Source organism: Ailuropoda melanoleuca, chromosome 2, assembly GCF_002007445.2.
Source record: "Ailuropoda melanoleuca isolate Jingjing chromosome 2, ASM200744v2, whole genome shotgun sequence".
Classification (NCBI taxonomy): Eukaryota; Metazoa; Chordata; class Mammalia; order Carnivora; family Ursidae; genus Ailuropoda; species Ailuropoda melanoleuca.
This window is the reverse complement of record NC_048219.1, coordinates 21,332,180-21,355,209: the sequence shown is the minus strand read 5'-3', so window position 1 is coordinate 21,355,209 and position 23,030 is coordinate 21,332,180. Positions and strand designations below refer to the sequence as shown.

The 23,030-nt window shown below is 38.6% G+C and overlaps 1 protein-coding gene across 1 annotated transcript in view; it reads left to right on the top strand.

Moving 5' to 3' along the window:
• Positions 1-23,030, top strand: part of ZSWIM5 (zinc finger SWIM-type containing 5) — a 198,608-nt gene that overhangs the window by 123,881 nt on the left and 51,697 nt on the right. Inside the window, exons 3-5 of the mRNA XM_034654840.1 lie at positions 5,408-5,764; positions 14,250-14,398; positions 15,648-15,798. Of these exons, the coding sequence (XP_034510731.1) occupies positions 5,408-5,764; positions 14,250-14,398; positions 15,648-15,798 (657 nt within the window). The remainder of the gene's footprint in view (positions 1-5,407; positions 5,765-14,249; positions 14,399-15,647; positions 15,799-23,030) is intronic.

The window sequence follows — 23,030 nt, the reverse complement described above, 5'->3', positions numbered from 1 at the left end:
AAAAAAAATAAAATAAAAAATAAAAAATAAAAAGTTACTTGTGGCAATCTGAACACTGGATATTTGATTTTAAGGAATTACTATTAATTTTAAATTCTTATCTTTAGAAGTGTATACAGAGGTATATAGCAATGAAATTATATTCCTGGGATTTACTTCAATATAATCCATTGGAGAGGATAGAGAAGGAGTTGGGAAAAGGTAAAGATTAACCAGTTTATGTCTCTGTTGAAAATTATTGAAGCTGAGTGAATGGAAACATGAGGTCTTATTTTACTAAGCGCTCTCTACTTATTTGTTTGAAAATGTCCAGATAAAAAGCAAACACTCAGAGCATACAGTGGCTATTCAATAAATACATGCTGGAATCAATAGAGATTGAGGCTTCTACATGTTTGTTCATATCACCAGATTATTGATGGACCTGTTTATGGCAGTTAGGTTTGCAAGGGGAAGGAAACACTATATCGAGCCTATCCTATGTAGCTTTATTCTCAGGAGTAATTAAGCATTTAAAAAATATTACTAGGTTACAATAAGGCAAGAAGCACAAATATGTGAAACTGGCTTTCAGTTTACGTTCTAAGAGATATGAGGGAAGAAGGAACTCACAGCAAGGAAATTTCCACAGAGCCACTCACAGACTTCTGCCTTTTAAATGGGCCTAGGCCTGGAGCATGACCTATGACAGTGGAGCCCAAAGATTCACCAAGCTCAAATAAAGATGTTCTCAAGAGCATCATGGGCCCTAACCAAAGTCTCCAGGGAGTCATGTCTGATTGCTTTTAAAAACTATTTTGTAGAAAGTATCTCAGTTGTTTAACTTTGACCTGGTGTGGAGACCACTGGAATCTAAGTTGATACTCAACATTTTGTCTCTAATTCCAGATTAACAAAGAGGGTTCAAACCATTACCGATGCTATAAAAACTGAAATTTTAGGATTTCGATAACCTGAGTATGGGCTTTTGAGCCAGACTTCCTGGGTGTGAATCTTGGCTTTGCCACTTACTAACAGAATGAACTTGAACAAGTTATTTAACCTTTCTGTGCTTCTTTCCTCATATGTAAAATGGGAATAATAATAGTAATCAGGGTTTTCCAGAACAGAATCAGTAGGATATATGTATACACACACAGATATGTATATATGTATATGTGTGTATGTATGATTTATTTCAAGGAATGGGTCTATGCAATTGTGGGAGCTGGCAAGTCCGAAATATGTAGGGCAGATGATATCTACCCCCATTATTGAGGATAATTTCCTTTAGTTAAAGTCAACTGATTGTATATGTTAACCACATCTACAAAATACCTCTTCAGCAGCCCCTAGATTAGTGTTTGATTGAATGATGGGATTCTATAGCCTAATCAAATTTACACCTAAAACTTAGATCATACCTACTATCAGATTCATAAGAACTGTGAAAATATAATGAGTTAGTGGCATATAAAGCACTCAGAACAAAGCCTAACACATGGGAGGCACTCATAAAGGTTAGCTATTATTACACACTCTTTAAATTACAAAAGTAACCTGGTTTAGGAAAGATAATAAATTCAGTGATAGTCACTATAAAATCAGTTAATATTCTCACTAGAATGAAAATTGGAGGTCATTTAAAAAATGTGGAAGCTGAGGTCCAATCTCTTTTTCATATAGCTAGAGTGATTTTGGTTTTTATAGTGATGAACACACACATCTTAATAAGATACCCATCGCTTCTGTCCCAGATCTCACCAATATTCTTACTCATTTTCATGCAGGAAAGGAATTAGAGATTTGGGTTCAGAAACTGTACTGTAGACCAGGTGCCCCAAAGCATTGAACTGATGAAGTGGAAATGTTTATATTCAACTTCTAGATTCAGAAGTTTAGAACCTAAGCTCTTCCTACATTGACATCACTATCATATTTAAAATTTCAAAGTTACCCTTCTATGGGGTCTCTTTTCATTAGGACTTAAGTCATTTCTCACAAATGTATTAATATCCAATGCTCCTGAGTAGCCTAAATGAAATTAAGAATGCACTTTTTTAGCACCTGGTTTTCATCCACTGTGAAACTTGGCCATTGGGGAAGTTCTCTCTGATGCCCTTGACATGGAGACTCATTAACAGAGATTGCATAAAAGCATGAATAATAAATTTATAGGACATTTTACAGTTTTATAAACCACTTTTGAAAGATAGGGCAAGTATTATTACCCCACTTTACTGGGGAGGAAGCTGAAGCTCAGAGTTGTAAAGTGAATCTCCCAAGACTACATAGTTAATAACAGATTCTGACTGCCTAATCCCAGTATAATGTGCTCTCTGCTATATAACTCTACTGGCTATGTCCCGTGGATATAGATCTGGAAAAGAGCTGCTTTTCAACTCTGCAGTTATTTTCCTTCGTTCTAAAGTAAAGGCAGTCTTGGAGACACTCCCAGAAGAGTCAGGACCTGGGAACAGGGGCATTACTTAGCAGGGCACTATAGGACCTCTTCTGTATAAGGCCATTACCCTCAAGAACAGGAGACATAGATGACATTTTTAACACAGAGAAACAGGCACAGAGACTTAGACAAAATGAAAAGACAGAGAAATTTATCCCAAACAAAAGAACAGGAAAAGGCCATGGACAGGGATCTAAGGAAAAAAGATACATGCCTGTGAGAGAATTTACAGTAGTGATCATAAAGGTACTCATCAAACTTGAGAAAAGATTGGAGGACATCAGTGAGAACCCTAACACAGAGATGAAGAATAACATAGCAGAAAGAAACACTTGATGGCGTGCACAGCAGGCTGGAAGAAGCAGAAGAATGGATTAATGACCTAGAAGACAGAGTAAGGGAAAGTAAGCGAATTATGCAAAACAAGAATACGCTTAGGGAACTTGGTGACTGCAGCAAACATAAACACATTCTTATTATAGGAGTCCTAAAGGAGAAGAGAGAGAAAAGAGGGCAGAAGATTTATTTGAAGAAATAAGAGCTGAACTTGCCTAACATGGGGAAGGAAACAGATATCCGGATACAGGAGGCACAGAGACTTCCATCAAAATCAACAAAAGCATATCCACACCAAGACATATTGTAATTAAATTGGCAAAATATAATGATAAAGAAAAAATATTAAAAAGCAGCAAGATAGGGATGCCTGGGTAGCTCAGTCAGTTAAGCGTCTGACTCTTGATTTCACCTAAGTCATGATCTCAGGGTCATGGAATCAAGCCCCGTGTCAGACTCCATGCTCAGCATGGGGTCTGTTTGTCCCTCTCCCTCTGCTCCTCCCCCTGCTTATGCTCCCTCATTCTTGCTCTCTCTCTAAAATAAATAAAATCTTCTAAAAAAAAAAAAAACAGCAAGATAAAAGAAGACTGTTACATACAAAGGAAACCCCATAACACTACCAGCAGATTATTCAGCAAAAAAACTTTCCAAACCAGAAAGGAGTGGCATGATGTATTCAGAGTGCTGAATGGGAAGAACTTGCAGCCAAGAATATCCTATCCAGCAAGGCTGTCTTTCAGAATAGAAGGAAAGTTTCCCAGACAAACAAAAACTAATGGAGTTCATGACCACTAAACGAGCCCTGCAAGAAATATTAAAGGGAACTCTTTGGACACAAATGACAGTATGAAGGTAGGAAACACAAAAGCAGTAAAAATGAATATTTCTGTAAAAAGAATCAGTCAAGGAACTCACAAAAAAAAAGGAAGTATACAGCTAAAACATGGGGAGGAGAGGAGTAAAGAATGGGTTCAAACTTAAACAGCCATCAATTTAGTATAGACTGCTATATGCAGAAGAGGTTATATGCAAACTGTATGGTAACCATTTATCAAAAACCACTAATAAATATGCAAAGAATAAAGAGAAAGAAATTCAAGTATGTCACTGAAGAAAACCAGCAAACCATGAGAGAAAGACAAGAAAGGATCAGAGGAAATCTTCAGAACAACCACAAAACAAATAACAAAATGGCAATAAATACATATCTATCAATAATGACTTTATCTTTTTAAGTAGGCTTCAAGCTTAGCATGGAGCCTAATGGGGGGCCCGAACTCATACCCCAAGATCAAGACCTGAGCTGAGATCAAGAGTCAGATGCATATGGGAAGGGGAGGGAAAAAAAAGAAAGAGAAGGAGACAAACCATAAGAGACTCTTAATGATAGAGAACAAAGTGAGGGTTGATGGAGGGAGGTGGGTAGGTGATGGGCTAGATGGGTGATGGGTATTAAGGAGCACTTATTGTGATGAGCACTGGGTGTTGTTTGTAAATTCTACTCCTGAAACCAGTATTGCCCTGCATGTTAACTAAATAGAATTTAAAAAAAAATTTGAAAAGGCTGGGGCGCCTGGGTGGCTCAGTTGTTAAGCATCTGCCTTCGGCTCAGGGTGTGATCCCGGTGTTCTGGGATCGAGCCCCACATCAGGCTCCTCCGCTGGAAACCTGCTTCTTCCCCTCCCACTCCCCCTGCTTGTGTTCCCTCTTTTGCTGGCTGTCTCTCTCTCTGTCAAATAAATAAATAAAATCTTTTAAAAAAAATTTTTGAAAAGAAAAAAATGTTTAAGGAAAATAATACCTTCATCATGTTGTTGTGATAAATTATTAAAAGCACCAGTTACAGTTCTGCTACATGATAGGTGGTTTACAAATATTTGCTTTTCTTCTCCTTTTTCTGTTAATAGTCCTAGGCCTAGCAGTCTGATACTTAAGGTGTCATTAAACTTTGGTTAGAATGACTGAATTATTCTGCCTACATTTCAAAATTATCAGTGCTGTGTGCTAGTAAGTAGAGGTGTAACACTGCTAATCCCACTGCACCAAGCTGTGCTCTCCATATTTTATGGATTTCTTGCCTTTTATGTATTCCACGTGGCCACCATTTTGGATTTGTATGTTTTGAGGAAGAAATGTTGTCCGTAGTCTCCTTGTTCTTTCTCCTGTCCTTTTCATGGTGTTCTTTTGGTTTCTCTTGCATTTATAGTATTCACCTTAGTCTAGATTGTACTGATGTTATTTGTAGACTTGTCTTTGCCCCCAAAGAGTTTAAAGTCTATCTCGGAGTTTCTTAACTTATTTGGGGTTCCTTGTTAACCATTTGAGACTATAATGAAAGCTTTGAGCCATCCCATGCCCTCAGCAAAAGTACGTATGTACAAACAAAAGTTTTCATAATTAGTTCAGGACATTTGTGGACTCGAGGGTAAGGACTCTTTTTCTAGATATTGTGGTCCTTAAGAGCTATACCTGAGTTTCATTGACCTTTGTATTATGGCAGAGCCTACCACATAGATAGGAGATTCTCAGCAAAAAGTTTCTGAATTGATGTAATTGAAATGCAAAATGAAAATCTTCAAGCTTCTTTCTACAGAATCTCTAAACACACTTTCTTTGTTTCCTTAGGCTTCCATCTCAGTGGCACAGTAACTGAAGCAGCAACTACTTCTGAACCAGCAGTGACTTACAAAGTTGCAATCAGTTTTGATCGATGCAAAATCACTTCAGTGACATGTGGCTGTGGGAACAAAGACATATTCTACTGTGCTCATGTGGTAGCACTCTCACTATACAGGATCCGTAAACCAGACCAAGTCAAATTGCGTCTTCCTATCTCAGAAACCCTTTTCCAGATGAATAGGGACCAGCTACAAAAGTTTATTCAATATTTAATCACGGCACACCACACTGAAGTTCTTCCTACTGCACAGAAACTGGCAGATGAGATTCTGTCCTCCAACTCCGAAATCAACCAAGTGAATGGTAATTATACAACATTTTTGTTGCTAAAAACCTGCTTTGTTGCTTTATTGCATATTTAGAAGTTGAAATTTGGGGGGGAATATTTTTGCAATTGTAATCACTTCAATCTTAAGAGTTCATTCTATCCAAACAACTATTTAACTCTCAGTCTAGCAGCCCAATTGTCTACCTTATAAAGATTTTGGCAAAAAAGAACGGAGAATGTTAGAGTTATATGTTGATCTAGTTTATGGACTTTATTTGTCCATATAATCCCTGTCCCCAGTAGCCTGAATTATTCAGGAGTGAGAGAACATCTAAAATAATTTGTGTCATTCAGTGTAATTAGATGGCTATGAGAATTTCTTTAACATTTTAGGATCTCACATAACATCAGGGTTATTCTAAAGAGCATCTGTTAGTATTGTGCTTATGAGCTATGGGAGGTTGCATGGATGGAGAAAGATACTATGTTCACTTATTCGTTAAACAAGTATATATTGAGGACCTGCTCTTTGCAAGCAATGGTGCTGATTGTTGAAGGCATAAAACAGACATGGTTCCTGCCTTCAGGTAGCTTAAAATCTAGTAGAAAAGACAGCTTGGAAATTAATAAGGGTTTATTGAATGAATACAGCCATGCATATACAGGTGATGAAAACAGGAGCCATTATAAGAATGAGCAAAGTAGAATGAGAAATGAGAAAAAGATAGCTAGCAATTATCAAAGTCAGTATAGAACTGAGTGAACAACTGAGTTGTTTCAAGAAGTGAATAGTCTGGGGTGCCTGGGTGGTGCAGTCGTTAAGCGTCTGCCTTCGGCTCAGGGCGTGATCCCAGTATTCTGGAATCAAGCCCCACATCAGGCTTCTCTGCTAGGAGCCTGTTTCTTACTCTCCCACTCCTCCTGCTTGTGTTCCCTCTCTCGCTGGCTGTCTCTGTCAAATAAATGAATAAAATCTTTAAAAAAAAATGAAGTGAATAGTCAACAACGTTGAGTATTGTGGAAGATACAGACCAAAGTTAACAAACGTAGAAAGGCAATTTGGGGGAAATAGAAACTATCCAGAGGGAAGAAAACCTTGAGAAATTATTAATAACATTATCATTAGATTAAAAGAAGACATTACAACTATGAAATAAGAACTGGATGCTGTAAAAACAAATTCACACAACAGGAAGAACTAATGATAATTACAAATAATAATGGCAAAATTTTTTTTAAAACTAAGTGATGGAAGGTAAGGGTAAGGAAAGTTCCTGTAGAGTAGAACAAAAAGACAGATGAAAAACAGGAGGAAAAAACTTGTCAAAAATTAATAATAGGGGTTCCAGAAATAGAAAACGGAGGTAAGGAATTCATCAATGAAATAATTGAAGAAAATTTTCTAGAACAATAGCATGTGGTTCCCAAAGTAAAAGGATTCCACTGAATGCTCAACAGTGGAAAAAAAAGAATCTTCTCAATAATGGAGCTGGATCAATTAGATATTCATGTGTATGTGGCGGGAAAGCAAAACTCCATTCCTATCTCATGCCATACAGAAAAAATCAATCGTAGATGGATTACAGATATAAATATGAAAAGTAAAACAATGAAGTATATAGGAGATAACATGAGAAAATATCTTCATGTCCTGGAGGTAGGAAAAAATTTTCTTAAGTAGGAAAAGATTTGTTTCTGAGAAACAAACTGAGGGCTTCAGGGGGGTGGGGGATTGGGATAGGCCGGTGATGGGTAGTAAGGAGGGCACATATTGCATGGTGCACTGGGTGTTATACACAAATAATGAATCATGGAACATTGCATTAAAAACTGGGGATGTACTGTATGGTGACTAATATAACAAAATAAAAATTATTTTTAAAAATGGGACTACATTAAAATTTTAAACTTCTTTTTATCAAAAGACATCTAAGAGACTAAAAAGGCAAGTAGTGGGAGAAGGTATTTTACAGTATGTATAACTGGCAAAGAGTTTATATCCTAATACTATAAAGAACCCCTACAAATAGTAAAATGGACAAGAGACACAGAAAGGCACTTGACAAAAAGGATATCCAAACGACTAATAAACCTATTAAAAGGTACTTTAATTAGTAATCAGGGAAATGTAAATTAAAACCAGAATGAGATACCAAGGTAAGTAATGTAACAGATGGAAAGTATATGAGTCAGTATCTCTATGCTGGTCTCTCTTCAAAGTCTGTTTTTCACTACAACCCTAACTTCAGCCTCCAGCCTCATAGGCCTGAGCATGGAGAGCCACAGGCTGGTTTCAGGCCCCTGAGCAATAAAGCTGGATGGTGTATATGAAGATAGTCAAATCCTGCTTGGCCTATTCCGCTATATAGAATACAGGATTAGTCAGAATAAGGCATTTCCCCCCATACCCACCAGAATGGCTAAATTTTTAAAACTATCAGTAGCAACTATTGGTGAGGATATTGAGCAACTGGAACTAATAGATTGCGTGTGGGAACTACTATAGTGCAGCCACAAATTGTGGCAGTCACTTTGAGAAACTGTTGAGCATTGTCTAAAGTTGAGCATGTGCATGCCCTGTGGCCCAGAGATTCTTTTAGATGTCTGTTCAATGGAAATGAGTAGCATAATTTGCAACAGCTTAAATAGAAACAATCCAAATGTCCATCAACAGTAGAATGACTAAATAAATTGGTACAGCCATATAATAGAACACTATACATTAATGAAAATAAGTACTATTGCTGAACCCCAAAATATGGGTGAATCTTACAAACATGATATTGGCTGAATATAGCCAGACACAAAGGAATAACTCTTGTATGATTCTACTTATGTAACGTTCAAACACAAGTCCCCGGTGTTAGAAGTTAGGATAGTAGTTAATTTGGGGGAAGAGGAAAGGAGATAGTGTTTGTGAAAGGGCTTTTGGGATGCTGGTAGTATTCTATTTCTTGACTTTGGTGATAGTTACACTGTTGTAATTACTATGTGATAATTCATCAAGCTGTACACGTAATATTTGTGCACTCTTCATAATTTCTATTTCAGTTTAAAAATATTAGTTTTAAAAGCAGTGTGTGAGGGGCGCCTGGGTGGCACAGCGGTTAAGCGTCTGCCTTTGGCTCAGGGCATGATCCCAGCGTTCTGGGATCGAGCCCCGCATCAGGCTCCTCCGCTGGGAGCCTGCTTCTTCCTCTCCCACTCCCCCTGCTTGTGTTGCCTCTCTCGCTGGCTGTCTCTATGTCAAATAAATAAATAAAATCTTTAAAAAAAATTAAAAATAAATAACTAAAAGCAGTGTGTGTATGTGCATATACGTACATGTGTACACAAAGACTGGAAGGAAATACACCATAATATTAACAATAGTAATCTATGGCTGGTAACACTATAGCTGGATTTTATTTTCTTTATGCTTTAGTGTATTTTATATAATAAGCATGTATTATTTTTATAATTTAAAAAAGGATGTTTAACAATGAAAGAAAAATTGGTTCCATAGTCTTAATAGTTCCCTCAGGACAGGTCTCATTGTTACAGCCTCAATGCTAACTTGGAGCCTCAATCCACATGATAGTTTGTTTCACAATTATTTATACAAGACATCCTTTCTATTTTGTCTTCACTTGCTACCATTTCTTTTACAATCCTATGGAAAATTTCACACTATAACATTAAAACTGACTGGGTCCACTTTACCACTACTGAGGGTAATTAGTTTCATGCTCACCTCTTTTTATGAAAAGACTAATATGAACATATATAGAAACATTTTTATCTTTTTTTTTTAACCAAAGGATTTTTTAAAAAGATTTTGCCTGGGAGTTAGTAAGGGACAGCTGGAGAGGCTGGTTGTGAACTACAGATCTAGTTTATCTAATTAAAATTATCCATGTTCTTGTTCATTCATTCCTACATGCTCTGCCCTCCTCCACTATCTGATCTTTACTCTTGACATTTCTTACAGATTTATCTTAAGTTTTCTTCTCCTCTTATTCTACATGATCACTATAAGCAATCTCAGCTATGTCCTTGACTTGAACGTCCTCTATGTACTATGACTCACAGATTACCTCTCCTGTATCCAACTGACTATTCCATATCACAGAGACATCCCCATATCAACATATCCAAATGTGAATTTACCTTCCTCCCCAAACTTGCTCAATAAATAGCACCACCATTTAGCCACTGGATCATGATAGAAATCTTATAGTCATCCCTAATACTTTTTACTTATAATCCATATGCATTTCATTGCAGGACCTGTTAATTTTACCTCCAAAGTATATTTCATCATTTTCCACTTCTCTCTAGTGGTACTACCATCACCCCAAATCAAACTACTGTAATCTTCCACCTAGATTGCTACTATAGAGTTCTAACTTATCTTTCCTTTTCCACTATTGCTCCCTTCTATTCCATTCTCCACACAGCTATCCAGAGTAACTTTTCTATAACTACAGATTTTGTCATGGGTGAAGTCCAGATTTCATATGGCCTATAAAACCTTGCATCATCTGGCTTTTTCTTACAGTTTCATGTGATTTTCCCTCTTCTTGAAATAACTCGTCCTATCCTCTCCCCCTTATCATTACTGTACTTAATTACCACAATAATTTGTGACCTTATGCTTCTTTGAGCGAAAAATACACACAGTATTTCCTCCACTCTTTGCTAGGCTAACTCCTAATTCATTCCTCAGGTGTTCGCTTAAATGCTACTTTCTCAGGAAAAACTTTGACCTGTCTTTCTTCCCACACAAATATGTTACATGTGTAATTGTTTGTTTAACGTCCCTTTCCCCAACTAGTCTATCAGCTCCCCAAGGATAAGACCTATATCTGCTTTATTTACCACCATACACCCAGTATTTGGCACAGGTCCTGACACATAGTAGGCTCTCAGTTAATATTGGTTGAATAAATGAAAATGTCTTAGAAAATCCTCCTTGGGGCCTCTTGCCAATTCATGCTCTCCCAGATGACTTTAATTTCTTCAACCGTCACACCAACTCCTTATAGTAGTGTTACCTGGATGCCTCAAATATTGACTCACTTCCTTTTTGCTGCAGCCATTCATTTTGGCAGCTGTCTTTCTCATCTCCTGGGTTCACTATAGATCAGCAAACAATTACATAGTTTATCTTCTTTTTTTCCTATCAAATTAACGAACCGTTCTGAAGTTCTAGTTGAAATTTCACTGTTAGTAACTCTCAAGGCTTTGCCTTATCCGAGCGCTCTCCCAGCAGTTTTCTTTAGTCTGTACACTGTGTATTTATAAACGGCACCTTATTTCTTCCAGAGCTGCTGCCACTACCACCACCTGGGCCCAAAAGATTCTCCAGTTTTCTCCATACCCCTTTGAACTTTTATAGGGGGTTATCTATCACTCCACACTTACAGCCAGTTAATTAAGGCCATCTCCCCTAGGAGATTGGGTCTTGTTCCTGCTTTTTCGTATCCTAATTGAATCACCCAAGAGTCAGAATTGGTATTCAAACCATCTTTGCTTGTTTTTGGAGCACAATTTCTGTTCTTCCCTCTTCCCCATCCTTGGCAACAAGGTACTCAAAGGCCCAGTCCTTGGTTTATACCTAGTATATCCCATTTTATCTCAGTTCTGTCTTTATAGAACTACTAAAAACTAGAATCATTAGAGGTGAGACTCTATAATCTGCATTTTTAACACAAACCCCCAGGTGATTATTCTGTATATTAACATTTGAGAATCACTGTACTGGTAAGAACTCTATCATCCTCACTAAGGGTAAAATGCCTTATTCTGACTAATCCTGTATTCTATAGCGGAATAGGCCAAGCAGGATTTGACTATCTTCATATACACCATCCAGCTTTATGCTCAGGGGCCTGAAACCAGCCTGTGGCTCTCCATGCTCAGGCCTATGAGGCTGGAGGCTGAAGTTAGTGTTGTAGTGAAAAGCAGACTTTGAAGAGAGACCAGCATATAGATACTGACTCATATACGTTCCATCTGTTACATTACTTACCTGTATAAGCTTTAGTTTTTTCATGGTGATGGGTATTAAGGAGGGCGCATATTGCATGGAGCCCTGGGTGTTACGCAAACAATAACTCATGGAACACTACATCAAAAACTAATAGTGTACTGTATGGTGACCAACATAATATAATAAAATTTAAAAAAATAAAATTAGAATAATAATACTACTTATAGAGTTTATGAGAGTTCATTGGAATTTACTTATCAAATAATCACTGAGCACCTACTGTGTGCCAAGAACTGTTCTACATGTTGCAAATATACCAACAAACAAAACCAGTTATGCCCTCAAGGAGAGTATGTTGTAGTGAGGATATGTATAAAAAGTGCTTAGACTCTGGCATGTAGGAAGCACTAAAGATATGGCTCTTATTAACAAATATTTAAGGATAAGGAGTATATTTGTTCTGCTTTGCCACTTTAGGGATACATAAAAAGTATAGGATATATTATTTGCCCACCTGGAGCTTAAAGCTGGATGGCGTGTTTGTTTGTTCTATAAATATTAACTCAGTGCTGTAATGAGCCAGACACTGTGAGGTACAAAACTGAACACTTACTCTTTAAAAACTTCAGTTTTGGGAATGTATGAGAAATGCACAATTCTGATGTAGAGCAAACTGCAACAGATCTCTAAGAAAAGTAATAAAGTGCCAAGGGTGTTACTCCCTTTATATGTATTCAAGCATGAAATGGACATACTTTTTACAGGTGGCAATGAGTTATATGGCTAATGTAGTGAGGGGGTAAAAGAGCCACTTCTGCCAAGTGAACTAAACAGTACGTGAAGCATGCCAATGTTGGCCTTTCTGTATACTTATTTTATGGTTTCCGTTGCTCATTGCAGCCCTGACTCTAGAGCCGAGGCAATACTGACAATAAGATGTATCATTTGTTTGGCCGAAGAACAGGTTGTAGGAGAGGGAGGGAAATAAAGGAAAAAGCAGAAGTAAAGTCATAAGGAAATGTGGTTGATTTCTGAGAACACTAAGTTTCTAGCTGAAACATAGCATAAATATAAGGTAGACAAGGCTAGAAATGAAAGACAAGGCCTGAGCATGGAGAGCCTGGAATGCCAAGCTAAGGCATTTGGACTCAATTTAATAAAAATGTTGCATCACTGAAGACTTCAGAGTGGGGAAGTGATATAATCAGAACTGTGTCTAGAATAATACATTCAAAGAAAAGTAGCATTTAGTAGATAACCAGAGACGGGACAGTCATATGTATTAATTACTACTTGTAGAATAAGTGAATGTGTGAACCTCCTGATTTCATGGACAATAAGAGACAGTAAAAAAGCTTAGCACAGGGGCGCCTGGGTGGCGCAGTCGTTAAGCGTCTGCCTTCGGCTCAGGGAATGATCCCAGCGTTCTGGGATCGAGTCCCACATCGGGCTCCTCCACTGGGAGCCTGCTTCTTCCTCTCCCACTCCCCCTGCTTGTGTTCCCTGTCTCGCTGGCTGTCTCTCTGTCACATAAACAAAAAAAATCTTNCCTGGGAGCCTGCTTCTTCCTCTCCCACTCCCCCTGCTTGTGTTCCCTGTCTCGCTGGCTGTCTCTCTGTCACATAAACAAAAAAAATCTTAAAAAAAAAAAGCTTAGCAAAAGAGCAGCTTTTCTGGGTAGACCTGGATTTCATTTAAACAGGACTTTGATACAGGAAGACAAGAGAAAAAGTAAACTGACTGATTAAACATGACATGAATTTATAATCTGTTGCATGACCATACCTGTAGAGCGTTTGATTTAGAGCCTTTTATCACTTGGAGGCAAGTTTCTAAAAACTTAACACAGGACTCTGTCTTTGAGACAGTGAGAGAAGATTCCATTTTCATTCAATAAGTATTCCCTAGGTGCCTGTCACATGACCAGCACAGTGCTGTGGGTGATTCAGCTGTGAGCAGCTGCTAACAGGGCATGAAAGGAGAGGGATGTGTAAATAACCAAAACCACTTGAAGGTGGTGTGGTGAGTCCAGATATGAAAGATATTTTGAGTATAAATTTATAAAATTTTTCACCTTGTATGCAACTCTGCCTTTGCTTTAAGGGGCAAGTTTCTAGAGATTTAGAAGTGTTGACTCTGCTGAGAAGCTACAATTGCATAATGAACTTCAAAAACAGAATTTTTTAACCTGTACTTTAAGGTTTATTTGAACTTTATAGGAAGGCAAAAAGAAGGGGAAAAAATAAATGTCACCCTCCTAGGTAAAAAAATACATCACTATTTTCGTGTTTGTGCATTTCCTTCTGGTATTTTTTCCCCCTAGAATGGTATTTGTAGACCTTGGAAGGGGATAAGACTGAGACATAAGTGAGTATGAAACTAGCATTAGCCCTCTTATGTTTACGTAGGACCACAGAGTTGACAAAGCCCAGAATAAGGCAAAATAAGCCATCCATTTTTTTAATATACTCACAAAGTACCCCCTCCTGCCAAATGTGTAGCGTATGAATTCAGGGGATTCATTTCACCATTCCCGTTCCTCACAGGTGCCCCTGACCCCACAGCTGGGGCCAGCATTGATGATGAGAACTGTTGGCATTTGGATGAAGAACAGGTGAAAGAACAAGTGAAGCTCTTTCTCTCCCAGGGTGGTTACTATGGCTCTGGAAAGCAACTCAATTCAATGTTTGCCAAGGTAAGATATGAAAGGTATTTTTTTTTCCTTTAAGTAAACTGGGCTCACCACACTTCTGGCTTCATGCATTGTAGCTAGCTCACTTCACCTATCTGTACTGAAGACTTGAAAACTAATGGGAGGGCTGATCAGAGCAGACCTGATCCAGAGCAGGTGGCATCCAGGGACCCCTACTACCTTACCCTGGTAGTCCTCTTCCTTTTGCTCCACTCTAAATAAGTTAGCATTGCTGGGAGTTTTAGTAAGGAAGCCACCATCCCTCTGCTTTGAACCCAAGGCTGCCAGATGAGGCCTTGAAGAGATGTAGTATTTTGGGACTCTGGGCTCTCACAGAAGGTTTTCTTTCTTTCTTTTTTTCTTAATGCCTTTAGTGACCAATAATTCACCCACTGAAAGTGTGCAATTCATTGTTTTTTAATATATACACAGATATGTAGCACCTGTCACCATAGTCAACTTTAGAACATTTTCATCACCCTGAAAAGAAACCCCATACTCTATACATGTCACTTCCCCTATCCCTCACTCTCCCTCCCCTAGCCCTAAGTAACCACTAATCTATTTTCTATCTCAATAGATTTCCCTATTCTGGGCTTTCCTAGGAGTGGAATAATATAGTATATAGTCTTTTGTGACTGGCTTCTGTCACTTAACATAATATTTTTAAGGATCATCCATGTTGTGACATGTATCCATACTTAATTCCTTTTTATGGTTGAATACTATTCCATTGTATGGATATATCACTTTTGTTTATCCATTCTCTGTTAGTGGATATTTGGATTATTTCCACCTTTTGGCTATTATAAATAATGCTTTTATAAACATTCTCATACAAGTTTCTGTGTGGACCTGTGTTTTCATTTCTCTCTAGGATTAGAATTGATAAGTCATATAATTCTACATATAATCATTTGAGGAGCTGCTGTACTGATTTCTAAAGTGGCTGCATCATTTTACATTCCTACCAACAGTGTGTCAGGGGTCTGATTTCTCTATATCCTCACCAGCACTTGTTGTTCTCTGACTTTTTGACTCTAGCCATCCTAGTGGATGTGAAGTTGGTATCTCATTGTGTACAGCAGGCTTTCTTGATATATGCAGAGAACTTGCTTATAGAACAAGAAGCCTTCTTTTTGGCTCGTTGGGTGTGTTATGCTTAGATACCTCATCTTCTCCTCCCCTTCCTTCTCCTCCTGCTTGTTTATGATGTGCAGTCACCAACCCCTGGCCCCTCCTTATGTGTCAGGTTCGAGAGATGCTGCGGATGAGGGATTCCAATGGAGCCAGGATGCTGACGCTGATAACTGAGCAGTTTATGGCCGACCCACGACTCACACTCTGGAGGCAGCAAGGAACAAGCATGACAGATAAGTGCAGGCAACTCTGGGATGAGTTAGGTAAGTCCCCATATCTCAGAGAAGTGCTTCGTCTACCAGTTTGCCCCCTCCGACAGTGTTAGTGACACTTGCCATCAGTCATTACATGGGTCTTGCTAAATGAACTTTAGCCTAGCTGTGGAAGATATAGGCTCTACACAGGCCACCCAGAGTATTCTGAACTCACTTGTGTTGCTTCCACAGCATTGTGCTTTGCTATTGACATCAGTATTCTTTTCCAGATGTTACCACATCAGCCTTTGCTGAGGAAAAATATCTTCTCTTGGCTTCTGTTGCCTGGCACTAGACTGGTTCTCCAGATATTTATCAGCCTTACTTTTCTTGCTTTCCCTGGTTTGCTCTTTTATATCACTACTAGACACACCTCTTAGACGTAGGACAGTTTTCAAGACTTGGGCCTTGGACTTCTATTCTTCCTCTATACCCCCCTGAGAACTTTTTTTTTTAATGTCTTGGCTTCCGAGCTTACCTCTCTGTTAATCTCAGCCTTGTCTTCTTCCCACTTATCTGAGTTCCAGTCAGCACTGCCTTATAAGCATTTCCACTGAAAAATCCCAATCACCTCAAGCTTGAGAAATCCAAAAATGAATTCTGGCCTTCAACCAGAAAAGGTTCCCCTAACTCTGGCAGTAGCACCACCATTCCTCACTCTACCAAACTGACTGTCAAGCGCTCATTTTTCTTTCATTCCCAACATTCAGTCACCAACTTCTTTTGATGCCTTGACCTTCAAAATGACATTCACACTTTTTTATTTCCCATCACCACTGGTCTGGTTGAGGGCTTTGGGAACTTTTAGATTAAATTAGACCTGTGGCCTCCTGAATGGCCTCTCTGTTCTAGATTCCCTTCATCAAGGCCATCTTCTTTGGTCATCATTTCTCTGTATTTTTCCACTACTCCAAGACCAGTTTTGAAGTGCTAATACTCAACTCCTCTCCATGTTTTCAGAATCTTCCATACCCTGAATCCAACCATGACCCCACTTTCAGTTACATTGGAAAAATTCTGTGTAACATATTCTAAAAGTTCTAACATAGCTCCTCCATACTTCCTCCATACCAGAAAGCAACAACAAAATTTCCACCCGTACAAAGTAATACAAGAGAAAGCTGCAGGATAGGAGTTCAATGAGTTCTTCTGGACTGAAGCCACTGGAGCACATATTTCATAGGCTCAGAACTAAAAGCATTGCAAAGTGAGGCTTCATGACTCTGCAGCTATACTCATTTACTTTGGGGTTTTGTTTTGGGTGCTGAGGCTTTTTGATCTCACCTGTGGCACTAATGGCTTTGGAGCTCTTGTTACTAACGAATAGCTACATTTTTGAGTGTTATGTGCCAGTCTTTGTGTTATAGATTATACTCACATTTTTTCAGTTAATTCTCATAACAACCCTATAAGGTAGTTGTGTGTTTACTACAAAGAAACAGAGACAGCTCTGGTTACTTCTGAATACGGAATAAAATTATAGAAAACTGTCTCTGCCGTGACATAGTCACACTTTCTGAAGTGTAGGAATGTTGCACTATTGGTCTAAAGCTACTGGTCCAACCTGTTGTGACCAGGGTCACATGATACAACACATGGCAACTTGGGGACTACTTCCAGATTCTTTACTCAGAAGGGATTGCAGTCGTGGACTCTTTTCCAAGGTAAGATTTTGGTACCTTCATATTTTTAGATGAGAAAACTGAGCTCAGAAAAGTTAAGTATTTTATTCAAGATCACACATGGTGGTTCTACTCATGGAACCACAATCTGTTTGACTCCAAATCAAGCATCCCTCTGCGACATCTCCCTCATTTCTATCTTGTTATGTACTTTTTTTCCCCAAAGTGCATGTTTTTAAATTTAAAATCAGCCTTCTTCAGTGGGTCAGTTTCATCTGAGGCCTGAATCTCATGGAGTAATTGCTGTCATACTCATGGGATTGTGCTATGGCCTTGGACTTGGCCTTTGAGGCAAAGGTAGGTGAGAAGAAGTTAACATAGCTGCCTCCCAATGCTTTTAAAGCATTTATCATATACTTAGGTTCATTATGAAAAGCTCTTGCTTCTGACATTCTCGTATCTAAGAAGTTGCTATTTCAGTCTTCCCAGAAGCCTTCAGCATTCTGCAAAGACAGTGGTTCTCAAACTTCTCAAAATCACCAAGAGTACTTATTTAAACAGGTTGCTGGGCCCTGTCCCCAGAGTTTCTAATTCAGTTGGTTGGAGTAGGACCTGATAATTTGCATTTCTAACTTCTAAAGATGCTGTTTACTGCTGTTCCAGAGATTACAATCTGAGAACCACTACACTAAGAGAAGCTTTATTGGGTCAGACACTAGAGTATGGTGCATGCATGCTTCTCCTTACTTCTCTGAGGGTTTCTTACTGTTCACAAGGCCTGCTCACTTGGGAGGTCCTAGGCAGGATTTATAGGAATTTAGAGGAATGGACTCACTAGTTTCAGAAACTGAACCAGAGAAAATAGAAGCAGTCAGACATGAAGTTTTCTCATCTCCCCGTATCTGTACACATATGCTTTGCTTTATATTCTGTGAAAATCTATGAAGTATCTCTGCTCCTGTAAAAGGGCAATTCTTACATATTTGCTCTGGGTTCTATGCCATCTCCTTTTCTCAAGAATTTTGCTTCTGCAATTATCTCCTTTCTCTGGCATTACTAGTTTCTCCCTCTCTACTGGACCAATCCCATCAGCATACAAAAATGCTCTAATAGCTTCAATCTCAAAAAAAGTGCCTTAATGTTCCCATCCCCCTCCAATTGTTACCACATTTCTGTTTTTCCCTTCAAAGCAACATTTCTTTTTTTTTTAGGTTTTTATTTAAATTCCAGTTGATTAACATACAGTGTAATATTAGTTTCAGATGTACAGTATAGTGATTCAGCACTCTCATACAGCACCTGGCAGTCATCACAACAAGTGCACTCCTTAATCCACATCACCTATTTAACCCTTCCCCCTACTCACCTCCATTCTGATAACCATAAGTTTGTTCTCTGTAGTTAAGAGTATGTTACTTGGTTTGCCTCTCTCTTTCTCTCCCCTTACTTGTTTGTTTTGTTTCTTAAATTCAACATCTGAGTGAACTCATATGGTATTTGTCTTTCTTGACTTATTTCACTAAGTATTATACTTCTCCGTGTCATTGCGGATGGCAAGATTTCATTCTTTTTTGTGTCTGAGTAATATTCTTTTTGTCCATTCATCAGTCAGTGGACATTTGGGCTCTCTCCATAGTTTGGCTGTTGTTGATAATGCTGCTGTAAACAGCAGGGTGCATGTATCCCACTGAATTAGTATTCTTGTATTCTTTGGGTAAATACCTAATAGTGCAGTTGCTGGATTGTAGGGTAGTTCTATTTTTTAACTTTTTGAGGAACCTCCATACTGTTTTCCACAGTAACTACACCAGTTTTCATTCCCACCAACAATGTAAGAGGGTTCTCCTTTCTCTACATCCTCACCAATGTCTCTTGTTTTTTGTGTTCTTGATTCAAGCCATTCTGACAGGTGTGAAGTGATATCTCATTATAGTTTTAATTTGCATTTCCCTGATGGTGAGTAATGTGGAACATCTTTTGATGTGTCTGTTGACCCTCTGTATGTCTGCTTTGAAAAATATTCATGTCTTCTGTCCATTTTTTAACTGAATTATTCAGGTTTGGGGTGTTGAGTTTTAGAAGTTCTTCATATATTTTGGATACTAATCCTTTATCAGATATGTCATTTGCAAATATCTTCTCCCATTCTGTAGGTTGCCTTTTAGTTTTGTTGATTGTTTCCTTAGCTGTGCAGAAGTCAAAGCAATATTTCTTGAAAAACTTGTCTGTAGTCACCCTTTCCCCTTTGCTCACCTCCATTCTATCTTGAGCCCACTGTAACTGAGCTTCCATTGCTCATTTCTGCCACTTTGTCTTGTCAAAATCACCAGTGACTTCAGTAATGTTAAATACAATGGTTACTTCTCTGTTGTTATCTTATTGGACCTCTTAGCAATTTTGAATAAAATTGGCTGTGCCCTTCTTGAAACTTTTTCTCTTGGCTCCTATAACCCCATCTTCCTGTTTTTCCTCCTATATTCCTGGCTGCTTTCTCTCAGTCTGTTTTATAGGCTCTTCTACCTTTCTTCAACCCTTTTGAGTATTGAGTACTCTGTAGTACCCACTGCCCTGTCTACATTCTCTACCTAAGTGATCATATTCACTCCCATGGGTGGTTTTTTTTTTAAGATTTATTTATTTATTTGAGAGAGAGAGTGGGGGAGGGGCAGAGGGAGAGAATCTTCAAGCAGACTTCTCACTGAGCACAGAGTCCACTGAGGGGCTTGATCCCACAACCCATGAGATCATGACGTGAGCCAAAACCAAAAGTCAGATACCCCACCAACTGAACCACCCAGGTGCCCCTAAGCACCATGGTTTTAAATACCATCTAGATATAGGTAAGTCACAGATTTATATCTCTAGCCCTGACCTTTCTCCTAAGCTCTAGGCTCAGTGTCCACCTACCCCCCACTTCTAGGAAACAGCTCAAATTTAATAAGACCATCAGTGAACTCTTAATTTTCCTGCCAGAGTCTGATTTTTCCCCTTGTTGTCCTCATCTCAGTATCAGCACCAAGATGTATCTAGTGGCTCAAGAAGAAAATCTAAGACTCATACTTGGTTCCCTGTTTTCTACCTACTGTAGCCAACCCAAGACCTGCTGACCTTCAGAGTTGGAAGACTGAATGAGATAATGTATATAAAATGTTGAACATAATGCCTGGCCCATAAAAAGAAATAAATTGTAGCTATTATTTTACTGTTGTATTTACTATATAATAATTATGTGATTTTTTAAAAAATTTCCCTAGTAGCTAACCTTTGGTTAGAGTTTTTGATATTTTTTTTAAGTTGCTGGAAAATATGCTTTTGGATACTGGTAACACAGTCCCATGTATGCTATTATATGCAAGCAACTGCAGAATTTTTTTGCTTTGGCCCTTTCTTAGAGATGTGATGGTCTCTGAATGTTTTTGAAACAAGTTCATAAGGACTTAATAAGACAGAAAATTCATTTTTAACTTTCTAGTGAAGGTATGTGTATGTGTACTCACTTTCTAGGGATCCCCTTTTTAATATCAAAATACCTAGGAAATAGGAACTCTTTGATAACTTGAGTTAGCACCCTGTTCTTTTTTGTTTTGTTTTGTTATGTTAGTCATCATTAGTTTTTGATGTAGTGTTTCATGATTCATTGTTCCCGTATAACACCCAGTGCTCCGTGCAATACGTGCCCTCCTTAATACCCATCACTGGCCTAGCCCAATCCCCCACCCCCCTCCCCTCTGAAACCCAGTTTCCCAGAGTCCATAGTCTCTCGTGGTTCATTCCCCCTTCTGTTTACCCCCCCTTCATTCTTCCCTTCCTTCTCCTGACGATCTCCCTGCTATTCCTTATGTTCCACAGGTGAGTGAAACCATATGATAATTGTCTTTCTCTGCTTGACTTATTTCACTTAGCATAATCTCCTCCAGTCCCATCCATATTGCTGCAAATGTTGGGTAATCGTTCTTTCTGATGGCTGAGTAATATTCCATTGTATATATGGACCACATCTTCTTTATCCATTCGTCTGTGGAAGGGCATCTCTGCTTCTTCCAGAGTTTAGCTATTGTGGACAGTGCTGCTATGAACATTGGGGTGCATGTGGCCCTTCTCTTCACTACATCTGTATCTTTGGGGTAAATACCCAGTAGTGCAATTGCTGGGTTATAGGGTAGCTCTATTTTTAACTTTTTGGGGGACCTCCACACTGTTTTCCATAGTGGCTGTACCAACTTGCATTCCCACCGACAGTATAAGAGGGTTCCCCCTTCTCCACATCCTCTCCAACATTTGTTGTTTCTTGCCTTATCAATTTTTGCCGTTCTAACTGGCGTAAGGTGGTATCCCAAGGTGGTTTTGATTTGAATTTCCCTGATGGCTAATGATTTTGAACACTTTTTCATGTGTCTGTTAGTCATTTGTATGTCTTCATTGGAAAAGTGTCTGTTCATATCTTCTTTTTTTTTTTTAATTTTATTTTATTATATTGTGTTAATCACCATACAGTACATCCCCAGATTCCGATGCAAAGTTTGATGCTTCATTAGTTGCGTATATCTGTTTATATCTTCTGCCCATTTTTTTATTTGATTATTTGTTTCTCGTGTATTGAGTTTGAGAAGTTCTTTATAGATCTTCGATACCAGCCTTTTATCTGTAGTTTCGCTTGCAAATATCTTCTCCCATTCTGTGGGTTGCCTCTTTGTTTTGATGACTGTTTCCTTTGCTGTGCAGAAACTTTTTATCTTGATGAAGTCCCAAAAGTTCATTTTTTTTCTTTTGTTCCCCTTGCCTTTGGATATGTGTCATGAAAGAAGTTGCTGTGGCCAATGGCGAAGAGGTTACAGCCTATGTTCTCCTCTATGGCTTTGGATTTTTGGGTTTTTTTGTTTTGTTTTTTTAATGTTTTTTTATTATATTATGTTAGTCACCATACAGTACATACCTGGTTTTTGGTGTAAAGTTCGATGATTCATTAGTTGCGTATAACACCCAGTGCACCATGCGATACGNCACCATGCAATACGTGCCCTCTTACTACCCAAAACCAGCCTATCCCATTCCCTCACCTTCCTCCCCTCTGAAGCCCTCAGTTTGTTTCTCAGAGTCCATAGTCTCTCATGCTTCATTCCCCCTTCTGATTACCCCCCCTTTCTTTATCCCTTTCTTCTCCTACCGATCTTCCTAGTTCTTATGTTCCATAGATGAGAGAAACCATATGATAATCGTCTTTCTCTGCTTGACTTATTTCACTCAGCATTATCTCCTCCAGTGCCGACCATGTTGCAGCAAATGTTGAGAAATCATTCTTTTTGATAGCTGGGTAATATTCCATTGTATATATGGACCACAACTTCTTAATCCAGTCATCTGTTGAAGGGCATCTTGGCTCCTTCCACGATTTAGCTATTGTGGACAAAGCTGCTATGAACATTGGGGTGCATATGGCCCTTCTCTTCACTACATCTGTATCTTTGGGGTAAATACCCAGTAGTGCAATGGCTGGATCATTGGGAATGCAAGTTGGTACAACCACTCTGGAAAACAGTGTGGAGGTCCCTTAAAAAGTTAAAAATTGAGCTACCCTATCCTCTATGGTTTTATTTTTAAGATTTTATTTATTTATTTGAC